Source organism: Anomaloglossus baeobatrachus, chromosome 5 (genome assembly GCF_048569485.1).
Source record: "Anomaloglossus baeobatrachus isolate aAnoBae1 chromosome 5, aAnoBae1.hap1, whole genome shotgun sequence".
In the NCBI taxonomy this organism is placed as follows: Eukaryota; Metazoa; Chordata; class Amphibia; order Anura; family Aromobatidae; genus Anomaloglossus; species Anomaloglossus baeobatrachus.
In genome coordinates this window covers 285943752-285964658 of record NC_134357.1, presented here as the reverse complement: position 1 = coordinate 285964658, position 20907 = coordinate 285943752, and the positions used below count along the sequence as shown (strand labels likewise).

General features: G+C 50.5%; 1 protein-coding gene across 1 annotated transcript in view; it reads left to right on the top strand.

The window, feature by feature from the left end:
- Window positions 1-20907, top strand: part of UTP18 (UTP18 small subunit processome component) — a 106292-nt gene that overhangs the window by 35103 nt on the left and 50282 nt on the right. Inside the window, exons 4-8 of the mRNA XM_075349533.1 lie at window positions 2222-2317; window positions 2548-2618; window positions 4002-4111; window positions 17198-17323; window positions 17869-18043. Coding sequence (XP_075205648.1) covers window positions 2222-2317; window positions 2548-2618; window positions 4002-4111; window positions 17198-17323; window positions 17869-18043 — 578 coding nt within the window. The remainder of the gene's footprint in view (window positions 1-2221; window positions 2318-2547; window positions 2619-4001; window positions 4112-17197; window positions 17324-17868; window positions 18044-20907) is intronic.

Here is a 20907-nt window from a genome sequence, read left to right as displayed (position 1 = left end):
GCCAAGATTTACCACAGGACTTGGAAGATTTTCCTGTCCTGGTGTCGCTCTTCCGGCCATGCTCCTTGGCCGTTCTCTTTGCCGACCATCCTGTCCTTTCTACAGTCCGGTCTGCAGCTAGGACTATCCCTCAATTCCGTCAAGGGACAGGTGTCGGCTCTGTCGGTATTATTCCAGCGGCGTATCGCCCGCCTGGCTCAGGTGCGCACCTTCATACAGGGCGCATCTCGCATCATTCCTCCTTACCGGCGGCCTTTGGATCCCTAGGACCTTAATCTGGTCCTCACGGCCTTACAGAAACCCCCCTTTGAGCCTCTTAGGGAGGTTTCTTTGTTTCGACTTTCACAGAAAGTGGTTTTTCTAGTGGCCATAACTTCTCTCAGGAGAGTCTCTGATTTTGGCTGCGCTCTCTTCGGAGTCACCTTTTTTAGTGTTTCACCAAGACAAGGTGGTTCTCCGTCCGACTCCGGACTTTCTCCCTAAGGTGGTGTCTCCTTTCCACCTTAACCAGGACATTTCATTGCCTCCCCTTTGTCCGGCCCCTGTGCATCGCTTTGAGAAGGCGTTGCATACCTTGGACTTGGTGCGGGCGCTCCGAATCTATGTGTCACGCACCGCCGCTCTTAGGCGGTGCACCTCTCTTTTTGTGCTAACCACGGGTCAGCGCAAGGGTCTCTCGGCTTCTAAACCGACCCTAGCTCGTTGGATTAGGTCGGCCATCTCCGATGCCTACCAATGTTCTCAGGTGCCCCCACCGCCAGGGATTAAGGCGCACTCGACCAGAGCTGTCGATGCCTCTTGGGCTTTCAGGCACCAGGCTACGGCTCAACAGGTTTGTCAGGCTGCCACTTGGTCTAGTCTGCACACCTTTTCGAAGCACTACAAAGTGCATGCTCATGCTTCGGCAGATGCGAGCTTGGGCAGACGCATCCTTCAGGCGGCTGTCGCCCATTTGTGAAGTTAGGTCTTGCCTACTTCTCAGTTCTGTTTATTTCCCACCCATGGACTGCTTTGAGACGTCCCATGGTCTGGGTCTCCCATAAGGAACGATGAAGAAAAAGAGAATTTTGTTACTTACCGTAAATTCTTTTTCTTATAGTTCCGACATGGGAGACCCAGCACCCTCCCTGTTGCCTGTTGGCAGTTCTTGTTCCGTGTGTTTCACCGGCTGTTGTTGTAGACAGAGGTTCCGGTTTTTCCGAGTTTTACTCTATCTCTACTTATGGGTGGATGTCCTCCTTCAGCTTTTGCACTGAACTGGTTAGATTGTCATCCAGGGGGTGTATATAGCCCGGAGGGAGGAGCTACACGTTTGAGTGTAGTACTTTGTGTGTCCTCCGGAGGCAGAAGCTATACACCCATGGTCTGGGTCTCCCATGTCGGAACTATAAGAAAAAGAATTTACGGTAAGTAACAAAATTCTCTTTTTCTTCCTACCCTCGGGACTGCTTTGGCGTCTCCCATGGTCTTCCTTTGTCTCCCAATGAAGCGATAGAGAAAAGAGGATTTTGAGCACTCACCGTATATTCTCTTTCTCAGAGCCTTCATTGGGGGACTCATTACCCTCCTTTTTTTTCAATGTTTGCATTATCCATAACTAAGCTGTGCTAGATTTTTGCTTCTAGTACTGCTTGCTCACTAATTGATTAGCTTTGGCCCAGTTGGTGGGTGTAACCTGCTGGGGAGAAGCCAACTTTTTTTACCTAGTGTCAGCCTCCCAGTAGCAGCAGCAGGATACACCTATGATCTTTCTGTGTCCCCCAAAAAAGGGTCTGAGAAAGAGATTTTACAGTGAGCACCCAAAATCCTCTGTCCTAGTGTAGGAAAGTCTTAGATAAGGGCTTCTGTCAGATGCTGGTCAAGTGCTACACAATGGATGGTCAGTAACACAGATTGGAGAACTGTCCCTACTTTGCAGCTTTCTTTTGGACTCTACATGTCCACGTATTACGTGAATATGAATAGGTGCTTTATACGGTAGTACTGAAGAATTGCACAGTGACCTTCAGCTTCCCTAAGTAGATACCCTTAACTGATTTAAATTTTTTTTTTTATACTAATGTACAGATATTCTGTGGTTATTAATGACAATCTGTAGTGTTATAATATGAAAAAAATACAAATTAAGCAACACATTTAAGCTAGGTCTGTATATGTGTGTGTCATTTCTAAATATGTAAATGAGTTTGACCCTGACCATCTTCACATCTTGTACTTTCAGCATTAAAATGACCCATCGCTATAGGAAACATGTGATGAAGAGCAAAGAAGAGACCACTCTGAACAAGGAGAAACTTCAAGCCAGACTACAGCAGGAGTAGGTGGTTAATGTACATGATTGGGGATGCATATTGTGTGTAATGGCTTGCTTCCCTCGTAGAGGATGATATACTAGAAAGTTGGGATCTGGTGGTACAAGATGTCCTTTCGGTGATGCCGTCACCACATCAAACATTTCTGTGTCTGCATCTGAAATGTTATACCAGTGAAATAAGTGTGTAATCTTGTTTTAATCTTTTTTTTTTTTTTTTTCTTTTATCCTGCTAGATTTGAGAAAGCAATGGGCGGAGTACCATCCTGGGCTTCCAGAGACCCTAAGAAAAGGCGTTCTAAAGAAGGTGATCTTAACGTTTTCATTTGGGTAACACTTTGGGTCACACGTTGAGCCCCCATCTAACCCCCTGATCTGATCAGCTGATATCTGCCTCTATCAGGTGCGGCTGGATCAGAGAGAACTAGTTTAGTTTTTATTTCTGACAGTGGGATTTTACTCGCACCAGCGGTCAGTCCCCCGCTCCCATCAGCGGCCCTGTGACGTCATCGTGGAGCTCCGATGGCTTGTCATGACAGCCAGGGGTCAGCTGATTACCCCTGTGTCTGTCATGACTAACTTTCTTCATAGGAACCCATTATTTCTGCTGTACAGAGCAGTGTTAAGCTTCAAGTCCCCTAAGGGGACTAATAAATGCAATAAAAAGTGGGATTTATTTATTTATTTTTTTTTAATGTGAAAAAAACAAGTTCAACTCACCCCCTTTTTACTACATTGAAAACAAAACAATTAAAAGAAACATATATTTGCTATCGCCACATTTGGAAATTACCTCCCTATAAAAATATAACATAAATTAATCGTATCGGTACAGTTCGTAATGAGAGAAAAAAAAAATCTACACTTTGCAATTTTTTTTTTTTTTTTTGTCGCTGCAACATTGCAATAAGAGGCGATTTAAACATCACATCTACACCAAAATGGTATAATTAAATGGTATTAAAAACAGCAGCTCTTGGAGCAAAAAATGAGCCAGATCCCAAAAAATGAATCTCTTAGAATACGCCGCCAAATATGATAATTTTTTTAATTTATTTTTTACAGAATTTTTTTTTTTTGTAAAAAAAAAAAAACCTATACATTGTACTCACCTGGAGAATTATAATGAGAGGTCAGTTTTACTGTGTAGTGAACATGGTAAATATAAAACCATTGTGGAATTGCACTTTTTTTTTTTTGCAATTTCACACACTTGAAATTTTTTTCATGTTTTCCAGTACAATATGGGGCAGAATGAATGATATTCAAAAGTACAGCTGGTCCAATTATGGGAAGGGGTTAAAGGAGTGCCTATCTATGGGATTGTGATGGCTACCAAATTGGTGAGGGTCCAGACACTGAGTCCCTAGAACAAGGCCTTCTGTTCCGTATTTCAATGGCATGAGAGTAGAGTATACACACTCCACTATTCTTTTTGAGACCGACTACTTTATTTATGGGAAGATTTTTGTGCTCTAAAATATTTAGCCAAAAATATTTGATCATGGTTTTGCGATGTCAAGTCTACGAGAATGCCAAGCGTGCATAGTTCAGGTGAAGTGGGTCACCATAATTTCAGAAAGTGCTGTAATCACTGTTGCATATTTGGCCATTCCTAAAGTAATTGACATTGACAGAACTCGCATCCGTTTTTATCATATATATGTTAAATCGCCTACATTTTTCGTAGATGATGATGACGACGATGATGATGAAGAAGAAGACGGTGAAGATAACTTGTTAAGTAAAACTGGAAATTTGCTTGCAAAATCCACGTACCTCCCAAAAGGCATTTTACAGGTAAGTCTACTTTTATGGTAGTTTGTAATTTTGTGTTTGCGGAGGTACATGAAGGTTTCTGTAACTGTTAGGGTTTGGTGTGCAATGTAATGAAAGGGGAAATGTCGCAGCCACCAGTCTGCTAATGATAGCCACTGCAGGGTAAAGGGGAGGGGGAGGAAGAATGCTTTCCTTTTAGGTAGATGAACGCATCCTGAACCTTAGAATACGGACAGGGAATGTGTGTGCCGAGGGCGGGGCTGGACAGTGAGGCTGGGCGGTGCCAGCTGTGACTCGAGTTCGGCAGTCAAACATGTCATGTTTGGTTGAGCTGCAGGTAAATAAAGTGGCTGCAGAGAATAAAGTGAAAATTCAAGAGGAACAAAAGTTAGAAAACAAAAATAGAGTACAAAAATACCATGTAGCAAACAAACTGATTATAAAGGTAAGTAGCTCAGTAAATATTGGCGAAAAACCTGAGCTCTCAGAGACTACTGAAATCAGTGATGTAAACCCGGATGGAATATTCCAGCATATTAGGTGCTGAGAGGGTTAATTTGTATTACCTGGGCCGGGTTTGTTGTGGACAGCTGAAGAGATGGGTGGGACAGCTGTTCACCATATCCCCACCTCGGGGTGTGGTCCCAGAGGTAAAAGCCAGGCCTCTGGACACACTCGTTATTCTGTTCTGTATTTCTTTGTCGCTCCATTGGGAGACCCAGACAATTGGGTGTATAGCTTCTGCCTCCGGAGGCCACACAAAGTATTACACTTAAAAGTGTAAAGCCCCTCCCCTTCTGCCTATACACCCCCCGTGCATCACGGGCTCCTCAGTTTTTATGCTTTGTGCGAAGGAGGCTGACATCCACGCATAGCTCCACATCTTAGTCAGCAGCAGCTGCTGACTATGTCGGATGGAAGAAAAGAGGGCCCATAACAGGGCCCCCAGCATGCTCCCTTCTCACCCCACTCTGGTCGGCGGTGTTGTTAAGGTTGAGGTACCCATTGCGGGTACATAGGCAGGAGCCACATGCTGTTTTCCTTCCCCATCCCTTAAGGGCTCTGGGTGAAGTGGGATCCTAATCGGTCTCCAGGCACTGGGACCGTGCTCCCTCCGCAGCCCCTGGGGAATCTGCTGGACAGGAGCCGGGTATCGTCAGGGACAAGGCCCTGCTACTGTGAGGTACTCTGTGTCCCCGTGGGGACCGCGCATGGAGCGCTTGTGCCATACACACTGCAGCACTGCTGGGTGTGTTAGTGCGCCGGGGACTACCGCGCCGGCCGCGCTTATTTGCCGGCCGCGCTTATAAATTTAGTCCCCGGCTTTTGCGGCCTAGTATCGCATATTCCCGCCCCCAGGCCTGCCAGTCAGGGGAAGGGCGGGACGCTGCACAGGACGTCAGCGCTGAGGGCTGGAGCATACTCTGTATCCTCCTCCCCCCTCACTCAGCACAGTGGGGCACTAGATTCCCGCACTTTCTAGGGCACGCCCACGGCCCCCTCCTCCCCACAGAACGCCGGCAGCCATTCCTGTCAGCACTTCTGACGCTGGAGAGGAGAGACAACACGGCTCTGGGAGGCCCAGGCAGGGAATCTGGTGATCACACAACCGCTTTGAGCGGTCGGTAAGCAGCACCTGAGGTGCTGGCCCCACTGAGTGCCGAAGTGTACATATATATATATGCTTATATGCTATACATTTTCACTGTACGGTCGCACTGTTGATTTTTGGCTATATACCCTCCTGGATTGTACTCAGAGGAGACAACAGCATGTCGTCCGCAAAAAGCAAGGGTGCCAAAGCACAGGCTTACTTTGCAACCTGTACCTCATGTGCGGCTATACTACCGGCAGGTTCCACTGACCCTCATTGTGTGCAATGCTCGGCCCCTGTGGCACTTAGCCGGAGCCTCTGCTACTGGTGGCCCAGGTGCAACCACCTGCTACCACTGTCCAGGTTGTCCAGGTGACAGGGACGGAGTTTGCAGTATTTGCTGACAAACTGTCTGAGAGTATGGATAAATGGTCTGCTAAGATACTAGAAGCCTTACAGTCCAGACCGGTGTCTCAGGCCACGGGCACTGTTCAATCATTGACCCCAGGCCCCCCTCAATTGGAGCAGCAAAGTGCTCCTGGGGTGACCCATAGGTCCCAGGGTGAGGTCTCTGACACGGACCGCAGTCCCAGGCCGCCTAAGCGGGCTCGCTGGGAAATTCCCTCCACTTCATCACACTGTTCAGGGTCTCAGCAGGAGGACTCTCTGGAAGATGAAGCGGAGGTAGCAGATCAGGATTCTGATCCTGAGGCCGCTCTCAACCTAGATACACCTGAAGGTGACGCCATAGTGAATGACCTTATAGCGACCATCAATCAGGTGTTGGATATTTCTCCCCCAGCTCCTACAATTGAGGAGTCAGCTTCTCAGCAGGAGAAATTCCGTTTCAGGTTTCCCAAGCGTACATTGAGTACGTTTCTGGATCACTCTGACTTCGGAGAGGCAGTCCAGAAACACCGAGCTTGTCCAGATAAGCGTTTTTCCAAGCGCCTTAAGGATACACGTTATCCCTTCCCCCCTGACGTTGTCAAGAGCTGGGCTCAGTGTCCTAAGGTGGATCCTCCAGTCTCCAGACTGGCGGCTAGATCCATAGTTGCAGTGGAAGATGGGGCTTCACTCAAAGATGCCACTGACAGACAGATGGAGCTATGGTTGAAATCCATCTATGAAGCTATCGGCGCGTCTTTTGCTCCAGCATTCGCAGCCGTATGGGCACTCCAAGCTATCTCAGCTTGTCACGCGCAGATTAATACAGTCACACGTACATCTGCTCCGCAAGTGGTGTCCTTAACCTCTCAGGCGTCGGCGTTTGCGTCCTACGCCATTAATGCTGTCCTGGACTCTGCGAGCCGTACGGCGGTAGCATCCGCCAATTCGGTGGCAGTCCGCAGGGCCATGTGGCTACGTGAATGGAAGGCAGACTCTGCTTCCAAAAAGTTCTTAACCGGTTTGCCATTTTCTGGTGACCGCCTGTTTGGTGAGCGATTGGATGAAATCATTAAACAATCCAAGGGAAAGGACTCATCCTTACCCCAGTCCAAACCAAACAGACCTCAACAACGGAAGGTACAATCGAGGTTTCGGTCCTTTCGGCCCGCGGGCAGGTCTCAATTCTCCTCGTCCAAAAGGCCTCAGAAGGATCAGAGGAACTCCGATTCATGGCGGTCTAAGTCACGTCCTAAAAAGACCGCCGGAGGAACCGCTCCCAAAGCGGCCTCCTCATGACTTTCGGCCTCCTCACACCGCATCCTCGGTCGGTGGCAGGCTTTCCCGCTTTTGCGACGCCTGGCTGCCACAGGTAAAAGACCGATGGGTGAGAGACATTCTATCTCACGGTTACAGGATAGAGTTCAGCTCTCGTCCTCCGACTCGATTCTTCAGAACATCTCCGCCCCCCGAGAGAGCCGATGCTCTTCTTCAGGCGGTGTGCACTCTGAAGGCGGAAGGAGTGGTAATCCCTGTTCCTCTTCAGCAACAGGGTCACGGTTTTTACTCCAACTTGTTCGTGGTGCCGAAAAAGGACGGATCCTTCCGTCCTGTTCTGGACCTAAAACTGCTCAACAAACACGTAAAAACCAGGCGGTTCCGGATGGAATCGCTCCGCTCCGTCATCACCTCAATGTCCCAAGGAGATTTCCTGGCATCAATCGACATCAAAGATGCTTATCTCCACGTACCGATTGCACCAGAGCATCAGCGCTTCCTGCGTTTCGCCATAGGGGACGAATACCTTCAGTTCGTGGCACTGCCTTTTGGCCTGGCGACAGCCCCACGGGTCTTCACCAAGGTCATGGCAACATTGGTAGCAGTCCTACACTCTCAGGGACACTCGGTGATCCCTTACTTAGACGATCTGCTTGTCAAGGCACCCTCTCAAGTGGCATGCCAACACAGCCTGAACATTGCTCTGGAGACTCTCCAGAGTTTCGGGTGGATCATCAATTTTCCAAAGTCAAATCTGACACCGGCCCAATCACTGACATATCTTGGCATGGAGTTTCATACTCTCTCAGCGATAGTGAAGCTTCCGCTGGACAAACAGCGTTCACTACAGACAGGGGTGCAATCTCTCCTTCAAGGCCAGTCACACCCCCTGAGGCGCCTCATGCACTTCCTAGGGAAGATGGTAGCAGCAATGGAGGCAGTTCCTTTTGCGCAGTTTCATCTGCGTCCACTTCAATGGGACATTCTCCGCAAATGGGACAGGAAGTCGACGTCCCTCGACAGGAACGTCTCCCTTTCGCGGGCAGCCAAGGCTTCCCTTCAGTGGTGGCTTCTCCCCACTTCTCTGTCGAAGGGGAAATCCTTCTTGCCCCCATCCTGGGCTGTGGTCACGACGGACGCGAGCCTGTCAGGGTGGGGAGCGGTCTTTCTCCACCACAGGGCTCAGGGTACTTGGACTCAGACAGAGTCCTCCCTTCAGATCAATGTTCTGGAGATAAGGGCAGTGTATCTTGCCCTAAAGGCGTTCCAGCCGTGGCTGGAAGGCAAGCAGATCCGAATTCAGTCGGACAACTCCACAGCGGTGGCATACATCAACCACCAAGGCGGAACACGCAGTCGGCAAGCCTTCTAGGAAGTCCGGCGGATTCTGCTGTGGGTGGAAGCCACAGCCTCCACCATATCCGCAGTTCACATCCCGGGCGTAGAAAACTGGGAAGCAGACTTTCTCAGTCGCCAGGGCATGGACGCAGAGGAATGGTCCCTTCACCCGGACGTGTTTCAGGAGATCTGTTGCCGCTGGGGGATGCCGGACGTCGACCTAATGGCGTCCCGGCACAACAACAAGGTCCCGACATTCATGGCACGGTCTCAAGATCACAGAGCTCTGGCGGCAGACGCCTTAGTTCAGGATTGGTCGCAGTTTCAACTCCCTTATGTGTTTCCTCCGCTGGCACTGTTGCCCAGAGTGTTACGCAAGATCAGGTCAGACTGCCGCCGCGCCATCCTCGTCGCTCCAGACTGGCCGAGGAGGTCGTGGTACCCGGATCTGTGGCATCTCACGGTGGGCCAACCGTGGGCACTACCAGACCGACCAGACTTGCTGTCTCAAGGGCCATTTTTCCATCTGAATTCTGCGGCCCTCAACCTGACTGTGTGGCCATTGAGTCCTGGATCCTAGCGTCTTCAGGGTTATCTCAAGAGGTCATTGCCACTATGAGACAGGCTAGGAAACCAATGTCCGCCAAGATCTACCACAGGACGTGGAGGATATTCCTATCTTGGTGCTCTGATCAGGGTTTTTCTCCCTGGCCATTTGCCTTGCCCACTTTTCTTTCCTTCCTTCAATCCGGATTGGAAAAAGGGTTGTCGCTCGGCTCCCTTAAGGGACAAGTCTCAGCGCTCTCTGTGTTTTTTCAGAAGCGCCTAGCCAGACTTCCACAGGTACGCACGTTCCTGCAGGGGGTTTGTCACATAGTCCCTCCTTACAAGCGGCCGTTAGAACCCTGGGATCTGAACAGGGTGCTGATGGCTCTTCAGAAACCATCTTTCGAGCCAATGAAGGATATTTCTCTCTCACGCCTTTCGCAGAAAGTGGTCTTCCTAGTAGCAGTCACATCACTTCGGAGAGTGTCTGAGCTAGCAGCGCTGTCATGCAAAGCCCCTTTCCTGGTGTTTCACCAGGACAAGGTGGTTCTGCGTCCGGTTCCGGAATTTCTCCCTAAGGTGGTATCCCCCTTTCATCTCAATCAGGATATCTCCTTACCCTCTTTTTGTCCTCATCCAGTTCACCAATGTGAAAGGGATTTGCACTTGTTAGATCTGGTGAGAGCACTCAGACTCTACATTTCTCGTACGGCGCCCCTGCGCCGTTCTGATGCGCTCTTTGTCCTTGTCGCTGGCCAGCGTAAGGGGTCGCAGGCTTCCAAGTCAACCCTGGCTCGGTGGATCAAGGAACCAATTCTCGAAGCTTACCGATCTTCTGGGCTTCCAGTTCCCTCAGGGCTGAAGGCCCATTCTACCAGGGCCGTGGGTGCGTCCTGGGCTTTGCGGCACCAGGCTACGGCTCAGCAGGTGTGTCAGGCGGCTACCTGGTCGAGCCTGCACACTTTCACGAAACACTATCAGGTGCATACCTATGCTTCGGCAGATGCCAGCCTAGGTAGGCGAGTCCTTCAGGCGGCGGTTGCCCACCTGTAGGAAAGGGCCGTTTTACGGCTCTATTACGAGGTATTATTTTACCCACCCAGGGACTGCTTTTGGACGTCCCAATTGTCTGGGTCTCCCAATGGAGCGACAAAGAAGAAGGGAATTTTGTTTACTTACCGTAAATTCCTTTTCTTCTAGCTCCAATTGGGAGACCCAGCACCCGCCCCTGTTCCCTTCGGGCTGTTGTTCTTTGTGTACACATGTTCATGTTGAATGGTTTCAGTTCTCCGAAATTCCTTCGGATTGAATTTTCTTTAAACCAATTTATAACTTTTCCTCCTTCTTGCTTTTGCACCAAAACTGAGGAGCCCGTGATGCACGGGGGGGTGTATAGGCAGAGGGGAGGGGTTACACTTTTTAAAGTGTAATACTTTGTGTGGCCTCCGGAGGCAGAAGCTATACACCCAATTGTCTGGGTCTCCCAATTGGAGCTAGAAGAAAAGGAATTTACGGTAAGTAAACAAAATTCCCTTCTTTCCTGTGCTGAAGGAAGTAGTTCTGTCTTTCTGTGAATGGCTTGTGGCTGAAGTTAATAAACCAGATGAAAGTCGACCTATGAGGTGTTCCTGCATCTATCTCCTACTTGAGGGAGTGGCTCTACCACTATATATATATATATATATATATATATATATATATATATATATATATATATATATATATATATATATATATATATATATATATATATATATATATATATATATATATATATAATCTCCTAAAGAGAGCAATAAGGAGCGCACATTAAAATATTAGAAAAATCCGTACAGAGTTCTCAGACTATGATACAAGGCGGTCATTATATATATGTATGTATGTATGTATGTATGTATATATATGTATTGACAGTCTTGTATGTATCTCTCTTTTGGGAGCTAGCTATAGATTTGTTTGATTTTGGGTTTTCTTCATCGTTCCGACATGGGAGACCCAGACCATGGGTGTATAGCTTCTGCCTCCGGAGGACGCACAAAGTACTACACTAAAAAGTGTAGCTCCTCCCTCCTAGCATATACACCCCCTGGATAACCAAATCTAGCCAGTTCAATGCTTTGTGTTCAGGAGGCACACATCCAGACATGCATTCTCATCTGATTTTTGATTTTAAAGAGTTGGAAGAGAAGCGGGTCCAAGCTGGACCCCCGGCATGTCCCTTCTCACCCCACTGTGTCGGCGGTGTTGTTAAGGTTGATTTCAAGGCTGGAGCCTTACATGCCGCGCTCCTTCACCATCCCTCGGGCTCTGGCTTGAAGTGGGAGCCAGCACGGTTCTCACTGCTTTGCAGGAGACCGGTCTCCATCCGCAGCCCTTTCAGGACCCTGCCGGACGGAGCACTCATCCCTCAGGGACCTGGCCCTGCGTCTCTCAAGCTAAGTATTTGAGACGTTGTCAGGGGGTCCCTTGCATCTTTATTGTTGGGGAGAGTGTGTCAGTTTACTTTGGGACATTTCCGGCCGGTTCTCTGGTTTTCACTTGAGAACCGCACCGAGGGTGCCTGCGCGCCGGCCGCATTGTAAAATTTAGGCCCCGGCTTCGGCTGCGGCCTACTTTCGTTTTCACTGCCCCTGCATGTCAGTCATGCAGAGGGACAGTGCGGCGCCGCCCACCGGCCGTTCAGCAGAGGGGAGTACACTCCTCTCTGAGGAGATGTTTCCCTCCCCTGTATATCTCCTTGGCCCTCCGGTTCCCGCTCTTGGACTAGGCCCCGCCCCCCCTCCTCACTCCGGCGCCATTTTTTCAGCGTTCTCACACTGATCGGCGCTGGCTGCTGCATCTCTGCATCCTGTCTGGGGGTCCGAGCTGTGGGATCCGGAGGGCACACAAAACGGTCTGGTAAGCCACAACCTCTGGTTGTGGGCCTTCTTATACACTCTCTGGGGGTCATTCTGAAGGAGTGTGTTCTTACTGCAGAGCCCCCACCTCAGCAGCATGTCTCACACTAGGAGCAAGGCTGCAAGGCTGTACTCAATATGCACTGCATGTAAGCTCGTACTGCCTGAACCGAGCACATATCCTCATTGTGGTGCCTGCTCTAACATGGTGGTGCCTCAGCCTGGATTCTCCCCAGTGGTCCCTCAGGCTGCTCCGGCCCCGGTGGCTGAACCCCCGGCTTGGGTAGAATTGTTTTCTAAGTCTATCTCCCAGTCCTTTGCCGACTACATGGGAGAGTTGTCCCGTACTCTGCTGAGCATGCATCAGCCCCCTTCTCAGGGCGCCTCTGCTGCTACGGCTCGCTCTGCAGAGCTCACAGAGGATTCTTCATCTGTTCCCAGACCCCGTCCTCCCAAAAGGAGACGCAGAGTCCCCTCTCCTTCCTCGTCCCGCGGCTCCGATTCACGAGCCGATTCGCAGGACGAGGAGGATGTCTTTACTGGGGGCTCGGACGCTACCTCCATGTGCCCTATTGATCTGACCGAGGGTGATGCAGATGTTAGTGATTTGATTGCGTCCATTAATTCTGTACTGGACCTCAATCCGCCAGTATCAGAGGAGCAACCCTCTCTGGCAGAAAAGCACCAGTTTACCTTGCCTAAGAGAACAAGGAGTGTGTTCTTTAACCACTCCAGTTTTCAGGCCACTGTGTCCATGCCCAGAGCCTGTCCTGACAAACTCTTCCCAAAGCGTGGTTCTGATGACCGTTTTCCTTTTCCACCAGAGGTGGTCAAGGAGTGGGCTCACTCACCAAAGGTAGACCCTCCGGTGTCTAGACTCTCAGCCTGGACAGTGGTATCTGTGGCTGATGGCACCTCACTTAAGGATCCCACTGACCGCCAGGTTGACCTCCTGGCCAAGTCTGTCTATGAGGCGGCAGGGGCCTCGTTCTCACCATCCTTTGCAGCAGTGTGGGCTCTAAGCCATCTCTGCTTCCCTGGAGGAGATGCATGCCCTCACTAGGGACTCTATACCTGAATTGGTTGCCTTAACTTCCCAGGCTTCAGCCTTTTCAGCCTACGCCATGTCTGCCATGCTGGAGGCCTCTCACCGCACTGCGGTGGCCTCAGCCAATTCCCTCGCTATCCGCAGGATCTTGTGGCTTCGAGAGTGGAAGGCAGATGCTTCCTCAAAGAAGTACCTTGCTGGGTCCAGGCTGTTCGGTGAACAACTGGATGAAATTATTAAGGAGGCTATGGGCGGGAAGAGTACTTCCTTGCCACAGACTAAAACCAGGAAACCTGTCCAGGGCAGGAACCAGTCGAGGTTTCGTTCCTTTCGTTCCTCTATCTGGTCGTCCTCTAAGCCCTCGGCCTCGTCCACTAACTCAGCCAAGGACCAGAAGCCCATCTGGCGCAAGAAGCCGCGTCCACAAAAGTCCTCAGGAGCTGCTGCCACCAAGGCAGCCTCCTCTTGACTATCTGGCCGAGCCAGCAACGTCCTTGGTCGGTGGCAGGCTCTCCCACTTTGGCGACGTGTGGTTTCAACACGTCTCCGACCAGTGGGTGCGGGATATCTTCTCCCACGGCTACAGGATAGAGTTCTCTTCCAGCCCGCCAAACAGATTTTTTTTCTGTCAACTTCCCCCTGCTCCAAGGCCGCCGCCTTCTTTCAGGCCGTGGCATCCTTGCAGGCCAACGAAGTAATTGTACCGGTTCCCGCCAGGGAACGGTTCAGAGATTTCTATTCAGATCTCTTCCTAGTCCCCAAAAAGGACGGTTCCTTCCGGCCCATCCTGGATCTCAAGCTTCTCAACAAGCATGTTCAGGTGCGGCATTTTCGCATGGAGTCTCTGCGATCAGTCATTGCCTCAATGACCCAAGGAGATTTCCTGGCATCCATCGACATCAGAGATGCCTATCTGCATGTGCCAATTGCAGTTTCACACCAGCGTTGGCTACGTTTTGCAATCTGAGAGGAACATTTCCAATTCGTGGCTCTCCCCTTCGGGTTAGCCACGGCCCCTCGAGTATTCACCAAGGTCATGGCAGCAGTGGTTGCGGTTCTGCACCTCCAGGAGTTGGCAGTAATTCCTTACCTGGACGACCTTCTTGTGAAGGCTTCATCCAGTGCAGACTGTCAGCGGAGTGTCTCGCTCACTCTCGCCACTCTTGTTCAATTCGGGTGGCTTGTCAATCTGCCCAAGTCCACTCTGACCCGACCCAAAAACTCACGTACCTAGGGATGCAATTCGAGACTCTGCCGGCACTTGTCAAGTTGCCCTTAGTCAAACAGCAGTCCCTCCATCTGGCGATGCACTCTCTGTTGAAGCCCCGCCGTCATTCCATCAGGCACCTTATGCAGGTGCTGGGTCAGATGGTGGCGTCAATGGAAGCGGTTCCCTTTGCCCAGTTCCATCTGCGTCCTCTGCAGCTGGACATTCTCCGCTGTTGGGACAAGCGGACTTCTTCCTTGCACAGGTTGGTGGCTCTGTCGCCACAGACCAGGAGCTCTCTTCAGTGGTGGCTTCGGCCCCTCTCTCTGTCTCAGGGACGCTCCTTCCTGACCCCGTCCTGTGTGATCCTCACCACGGATGCCAGTCTGCACTTGGACTCCGTCCGAATCAGCCCTCTCGATCAATGTGCTGGAGATCAGAGCTGTGCTCCTAGCTCTCGTAGCCTTTCACCACCTGTTGGCGGGCAAGCACATTCGAGTCCAGTCAGACAACGCGACAGCAGTTGCCTACATCAATCACCAGGGCGGGACTCGCAGCCGCCTGGCAATGTTGGAGGTTCAATGCATCCTTCAGTGGACGGAGGACTCCAAGTCCACCATATCCGCAGTCCACATCCCAGGCGTAGAAAACTGGGAGGCCGATTATCTCAGCCGTCAAACCGTGGACAGCGGCGAGTGGGCCCTGCATCCGGCAGTGTTCCGGTCGATCTGCCGCAAGTGGGGCACTCCGGAAGTGGATCTAATGGCATCCCGGCACAACAACAAGGTCCCGGATTACGTGGCTCGCTCCCACGATCCTCAGGCCTTTGCAGCGGACGCGCTGGTTCAGGATTGGTCCCAGTTCCGTTTGTCTTACGTGTTTCCCCCTCTAGCTCCCTTGCCCAGGGTCCTGCGCAAGATCAGAATGGAGGGCCGTCGGGTCATACTCATTGCTCCAGACTGGCCCAGGCGAGCTTGGTACCCAGACCTGCTCCGTCTGTCCGTAGAGGTGCCGTGGCATCTCCCGGACCGCCCAGACCTTCTCTCTCAAGGTCCGTTTTTCCGCCAGAATTCTGCAGCTCTCAGATTGACTGCGTGGCTCTTGAGTCCTGGATCCTGACGGCTTTCGGCATTCCTCCCGAAGTCATCTCCACTATGACTCAGGCTCGGAAGTCTTCCTCGGCAAAAATTTACCACAGGACTTGGAGAATTTTCCTGTCCTGGTGTCGTTCTTCCGGCCATGCCCCTTGGCCTTTTTCCTTGCCGACCATCCTGTCCTTTCTTCAGTCCGGTCTGCAGCTAGGACTATCCCTCAATTCCCTTAAGGGACAGGTCTCGGCTCTGTCGGTATTGTTCCAGCGGCGTATCGCCCGACTGGCTCAGGTGCGCACCTTCATGCAGGGCGCATCTCACATCATTCCACCTTACCGGCGGCCTTTGGATCTCTGGGACCTTAATCTGGTCCTCACGGCCTTACAGAAACCCCCCTTTGAGCCTCTTAGGGAGGTTTCTTTGTTTCGACTTTCACAGAAAGTCGTCTTTCTGGTGGCCATAACTTCTCTCAGGAGAGTCTCTGATTTGGCTGCGCTCTCTTCGGAGTCACCTTTTTTGGTTTTTCATCAAGACAAGGTGGTTCTCCGTCCGACTCCGGACTTTCTCCCTAAGGTGGTGTCTCCTTTCCACCTTAACCAGGACATTTCATTGCCTTCCTTTTGTCCGGCTCTTGTTCATCGCTTTGAGAAAGCATTGCATACTTTAGATCTGGTGCGGGCGCTCCGGATCTATGTGTCACGCACCGCTGTTCTTAGGCGGTGCACCTCTCTTTTTGTGCTAACCACAGGTCAGCGCAAGGGTCTCTCGGCTTCTAAACCGACCCTAGCTCGTTGGATTAGGTCGGCCATATCCGATGCCTACCAGTGTACTCAGGTGCCTCCCCCGCCGGGGATCAAGGCACACTCGACCAGAGCTGTCGGTGCCTCTTGGGCTTTCAGGCACCAGGCTACGGCTCAGCAGGTCTGTCAGACTGCCACTTGGTCTAGTCTGCACACCTTTTCGAAGCACTACCAAGTGCATGCTCATGCTTTGGCAGATGCGAGCTTGGGCAGACGCATCCTTCAGGCGGCTGTCGCCCATTTGTAAAGTTAGGTTTCGCCTACTTCTCAGTTTTCTGTTTATTCCCACCCATGGACTGCTTTGAGACGTCCCATGGTCTGGGTCTCCCATAAGGAACGATGAAGAAAAAGAGAATTTTGTTACTTACCGTAAATTCTTTTTCTTATAGTTCCGACATGGGAGACCCAGCACCCTCCCTGTTGCCTGTTGGCAGTTTTCTTGTTCCGTGTGTTTTCACCGGCTGTTGTTGTAGTCAGAGGTTCCGGTTGTTCCGGGTTTTGCTCTATCTCTACTTGTGGGTGGATGTCCTCCTTCAGCTTTTGCACTAAACTGGCTAGATTTTGTTATCCAGGGGGTGTATTATGCTCGGAGGGAGGAGCTACACTTTTTAGTGTAGTACTTTGTGTGTCCTCCAGAGGCAGAAGCTATACACCCATGGTCTGGGTCTCCCATGTCGGAACTATAAGAAAAAGAATTTACGGTAAGTAACAAAATTCTCTTTTTTTTCCATTTTCTTTGAGTACTCTGCAAAGCCTTTACAAACTTTAGGTATTTTAGTGTGGGCTTTATTGCTCACTTTAGGTTATTTGCCTAACCTTAAAACCTATATGTAAGAGCAAGTATTATTATAAACACTACCCATGAATCTAGCTTCTTATTTAATAATTGCGACTTTTGCGTTGAATCTTTTTATTTTGTAGATAAAAAGTTGCTTGGATGCCAATTACGAGAGGCCATCTAAAACTCCACTCACTACAGTTCAATTCCACCCCACGGCTCAAGTAGTTATGACTGCGGGTCACGATCGTTCTGTATCATTATTTCAGGTTTGTTGGAATATATATATATATATTTTTTTTTTTTTTTTTTTTTTTTTTTAAATTATTGCTCAGCACTTTTTTCAAAGCTTCCATAGAGGTCAATGGAGAGAGATGTCCACATTTGTACATTGCATACCGTAGATGCTGGTTCTAGTGGTGGGAGCTGCATTATTCACACGTTAATGGGATTTCATGTAGATATGCCATATATGTGAAAGTTAGGATTAATCTTTTAAACTTCCAGCCTAGCTAGTGCTGTATTATTTTGTTGTTAAAGCTTAAGTTTTACCTTGAAATTCGGGTGATAATTTGCTCCCGCAGGGCAGGAGGGCATGGTTTTGTGTACATGGTGCTGTCGCCATTCTCCAGCACAAATGTTCATGCTCTGGAGAAAAAAAAAAGTAAATTCCTTTTGTTGTGTTAACAATCTGCACATGAATGAGCATTTGATGCACAAAAATACATTGAAGACTGGGTATAATTAGTTTAAATTTTATTTCCAGCAAATAAAGCGTAACTTTTTTTTTTATTTTGCAATATTCTCCGTCTAGGTTGATGGTAAATTAAATCCAAAGATACAGAGCGTCTATTTAAACAAATTTCCAGTTTTTAAAGCCCAGTTCACTGCTGATGGAGAGCAAGTAATTGCTACAGGGATGTGGCATCGAATATTTTATGCGTACGACATGATGGGAGGAAACATTATTTCGTTTACCAGGATAAGAGGTGGGTGCAAAGGTCTTCTATGTTAAGTTGTCAATGCTTCTTACATAAAACATTAGTATTTTAGCAGTTAATCTTCATCAGGTTCTCCTACCATTAGTGTATCTACTACTACTGTACAGACCTGTGCGTCTCTATGGTAACAGACCACCAGCAAACCTTGTGTGTAGTCAGAGCCTTAAGTCACCATGTTTCTCTGACGCCTCATTGGGGGACACAGGACCATGGGTGTTATGCTGCCTATCCATAGGAGGACACTAAGTAGAGGCAAAAGCATAGCTCCTCCTCTGCAGTATATACCCCTGGCCGGGCCAGGCAACCTCAGTTTTAGCTTAGTGTCTGTAGGAGGCACTTCCTTTCAAGGTTTTTTATTTTTTGAGGGCGACAGTTTCCTTTTGGGACCGATCTCCCACTACCATCAACAGGCGGGAACGTGGAGTGTCCCCTCCTGCGACGCTGGATCCTGGGCTGGACGACGGGTTCCACAGACACCGATTTTCCAAAGCCCAGGGTAGAGGCCTGTGCCCCTATAGCCCAATTCCTCAGCACCTCTTTGCAGGCTCTGAGTTGAATATGGCACCAATTCCTCAGCACCTCTTTGCAGGCTCTGAGTTGAATATGGCACCGGTGTGACCGGACACAGCAAGCTGACTCTGCTATTTTCACTGCCTGGAAAGCAGTGTTTTAAGGTGAGATCCCCCCTGACTGGTTTTCCAGACAAAGGGAGAAAAGACGCTGCAGGGAAGGCTCCCAGTACATTTACAGTATTTATTATGAGAAAGTCCCTTGCTGAGTGCAAAAAGGAGAGCCCCAAGGATCCTGCACACACAGTGTTAACTTTTCTTTGTCGCTCCATTGGGAGACCCAGACAATTGGGTGTATAGCTTCTGCCTCCGGAGGCCACACAAAGTATTACACTTTAAAAAGTGTAACCCCTCCCCTCTGCCTATACACCCTCCCGTGCATCACGGGCTCCTCAGTTTTATGCTTTGCGTGGAAGGAGGCACACATCCACTCATGCATTCTCAGATTAGTTATATCGGTTGGAAGAAAAGAGGACCCCCACGGGGCCCCCGGCATGTTCCCTTCTCACCCCACTATGTCGGCGGTGCTGTTAAGGTTGAGGTACCCATTGCGGGTACAAAGGCCGGAGCCGCATGCCGTTTTCCTTCACCATCCCTTAGTTGCTCTGGGAGAAGTGGGATCCTGACCGTTCATCCATTCACTGGGACCGGGCTCCCTCCGCAGCCCCTGTGGGAATCTGCCGGACAGGAGTCTATTCATCCTCAGGGACCGGGCCCTGCATCTATAAGGTACTCTGTGTCCCCATGGGGACTGTGCATGGAGCACCTTCTTCCCGGACGCTGCAGCAGCCGCTGATTTGTGAAGACCGGCAGACTTCCGCGCCGACCGCGCCTGCTTGTCGGCCGCGGTCTTAAATTTAGTCCCCGGCTTCGTGGCCTAGTAGCAAAAATGCCGCCCCCAGGCCTGCCTGTCAGGGGTAAGGGCGGAACGGCCGGCCTGACGTCGGATGTGAGGGCCGGAGCATCCTGTATGTTTCCTCCCCCCCTCACTGATCACTGTGGGGACCCCAGATTCCCGCACTTTTTCTGGCACCGCCCACGGCTCCACTCTTCCCCTGAGAGCTCCGGCAGCCATTTTTTTGGCATTCTGCCGGTGGAGGATTATCAGAGAAGAGCTCTGCAGCTCTGGGAGACCTAAGGCAGGGAATCTGGAGGACACACACTCCGCTTTTTAGCGGTCGGTAAGCCACACCGGTCACCCGGTGCTGGTTCCCCCTAGGGTGCCGGAATAGATACGTATTTATATACATATTTCTGTTCGGTCGGGCTGTATACCCCTTCCCATATACCCTCAGTGATCACTCTCCTAGGAGACAACAGCATGTCGTCCACAAGGAGCAAAGGTGCTAAGGCACAGGGTTTTTTTGCGACATGTACCTCTTGTGGGGCTATGTTACCTGCGGGTTCCACCTACCCTCACTGTGAGCAATGCTCGACCCCTGTTTCGCTTGCTCAGCCGGAGCCTCGGTCACTAGTGGGCCCCTCCGCTCAGGTAGACCCCCCCCTGCTCCCCCTGTCCAGGCGGCAGGGACAGAGTTTGCTGCGTTTGCTGAGAAACTCTCTGAGTCACTTTCACAATCCATGGCTCTGTCTATGGACAAATGGTCTGCCAAGCTGCTAGAAGCTTTGCAGTCCAGACCGGTCCTTACACAGGCCCTGGTCCCCGTTGGATCGTCGCCTCCAGGCCCCTCTCGGTCCGCGCCGCAGCGCGTTCCCAGGTTGGGCCCTAGGTCCCACGCGGAGGACTCCTGCCCGGACCACAGTCCCAGACCGGCTAAGCGGGCCCGCTGGGAATCTTCCCCGACTTCTTCACGCTGCTCGGGTTCCCAGCTTGAGGACTCTCTGGAGGACGAGGCGGACGTCGCAGCTCAGGGCTCTGAACCTGACGTTGCCCTCAATCTTGATACACCTGAAGGGGACGCCTTAGTAAATGATCTTATCTCGTCCATCAACCAGGTGTTAGATCTGTCTCCCCCGCCTCCACCTGTAGAGGAGTCGGCTTCTCAGCAGGAGAAACACCAGTTTCGGTTCCCCAAACGTACACGGAGTGCATTTTTCGATCACTCTAACTTCAGAGATGCTGTCCAGAAGCCCAGAGCGGTTCCGGACAAGCTCTTTACTAAGCGCCTTACTGACACACGTTACCCCTTCCCCTCTGACGTATTTAAGGGTTGGGCTCAGTGTCCCAAGGTGGATCCTCCAGTCTCTAGATTGGCGGCTAGATCTGTGGTATCGGTGGCAGATGGTTCATCGCTAAAAGATGCCACTGACAGGCAGAGCTCC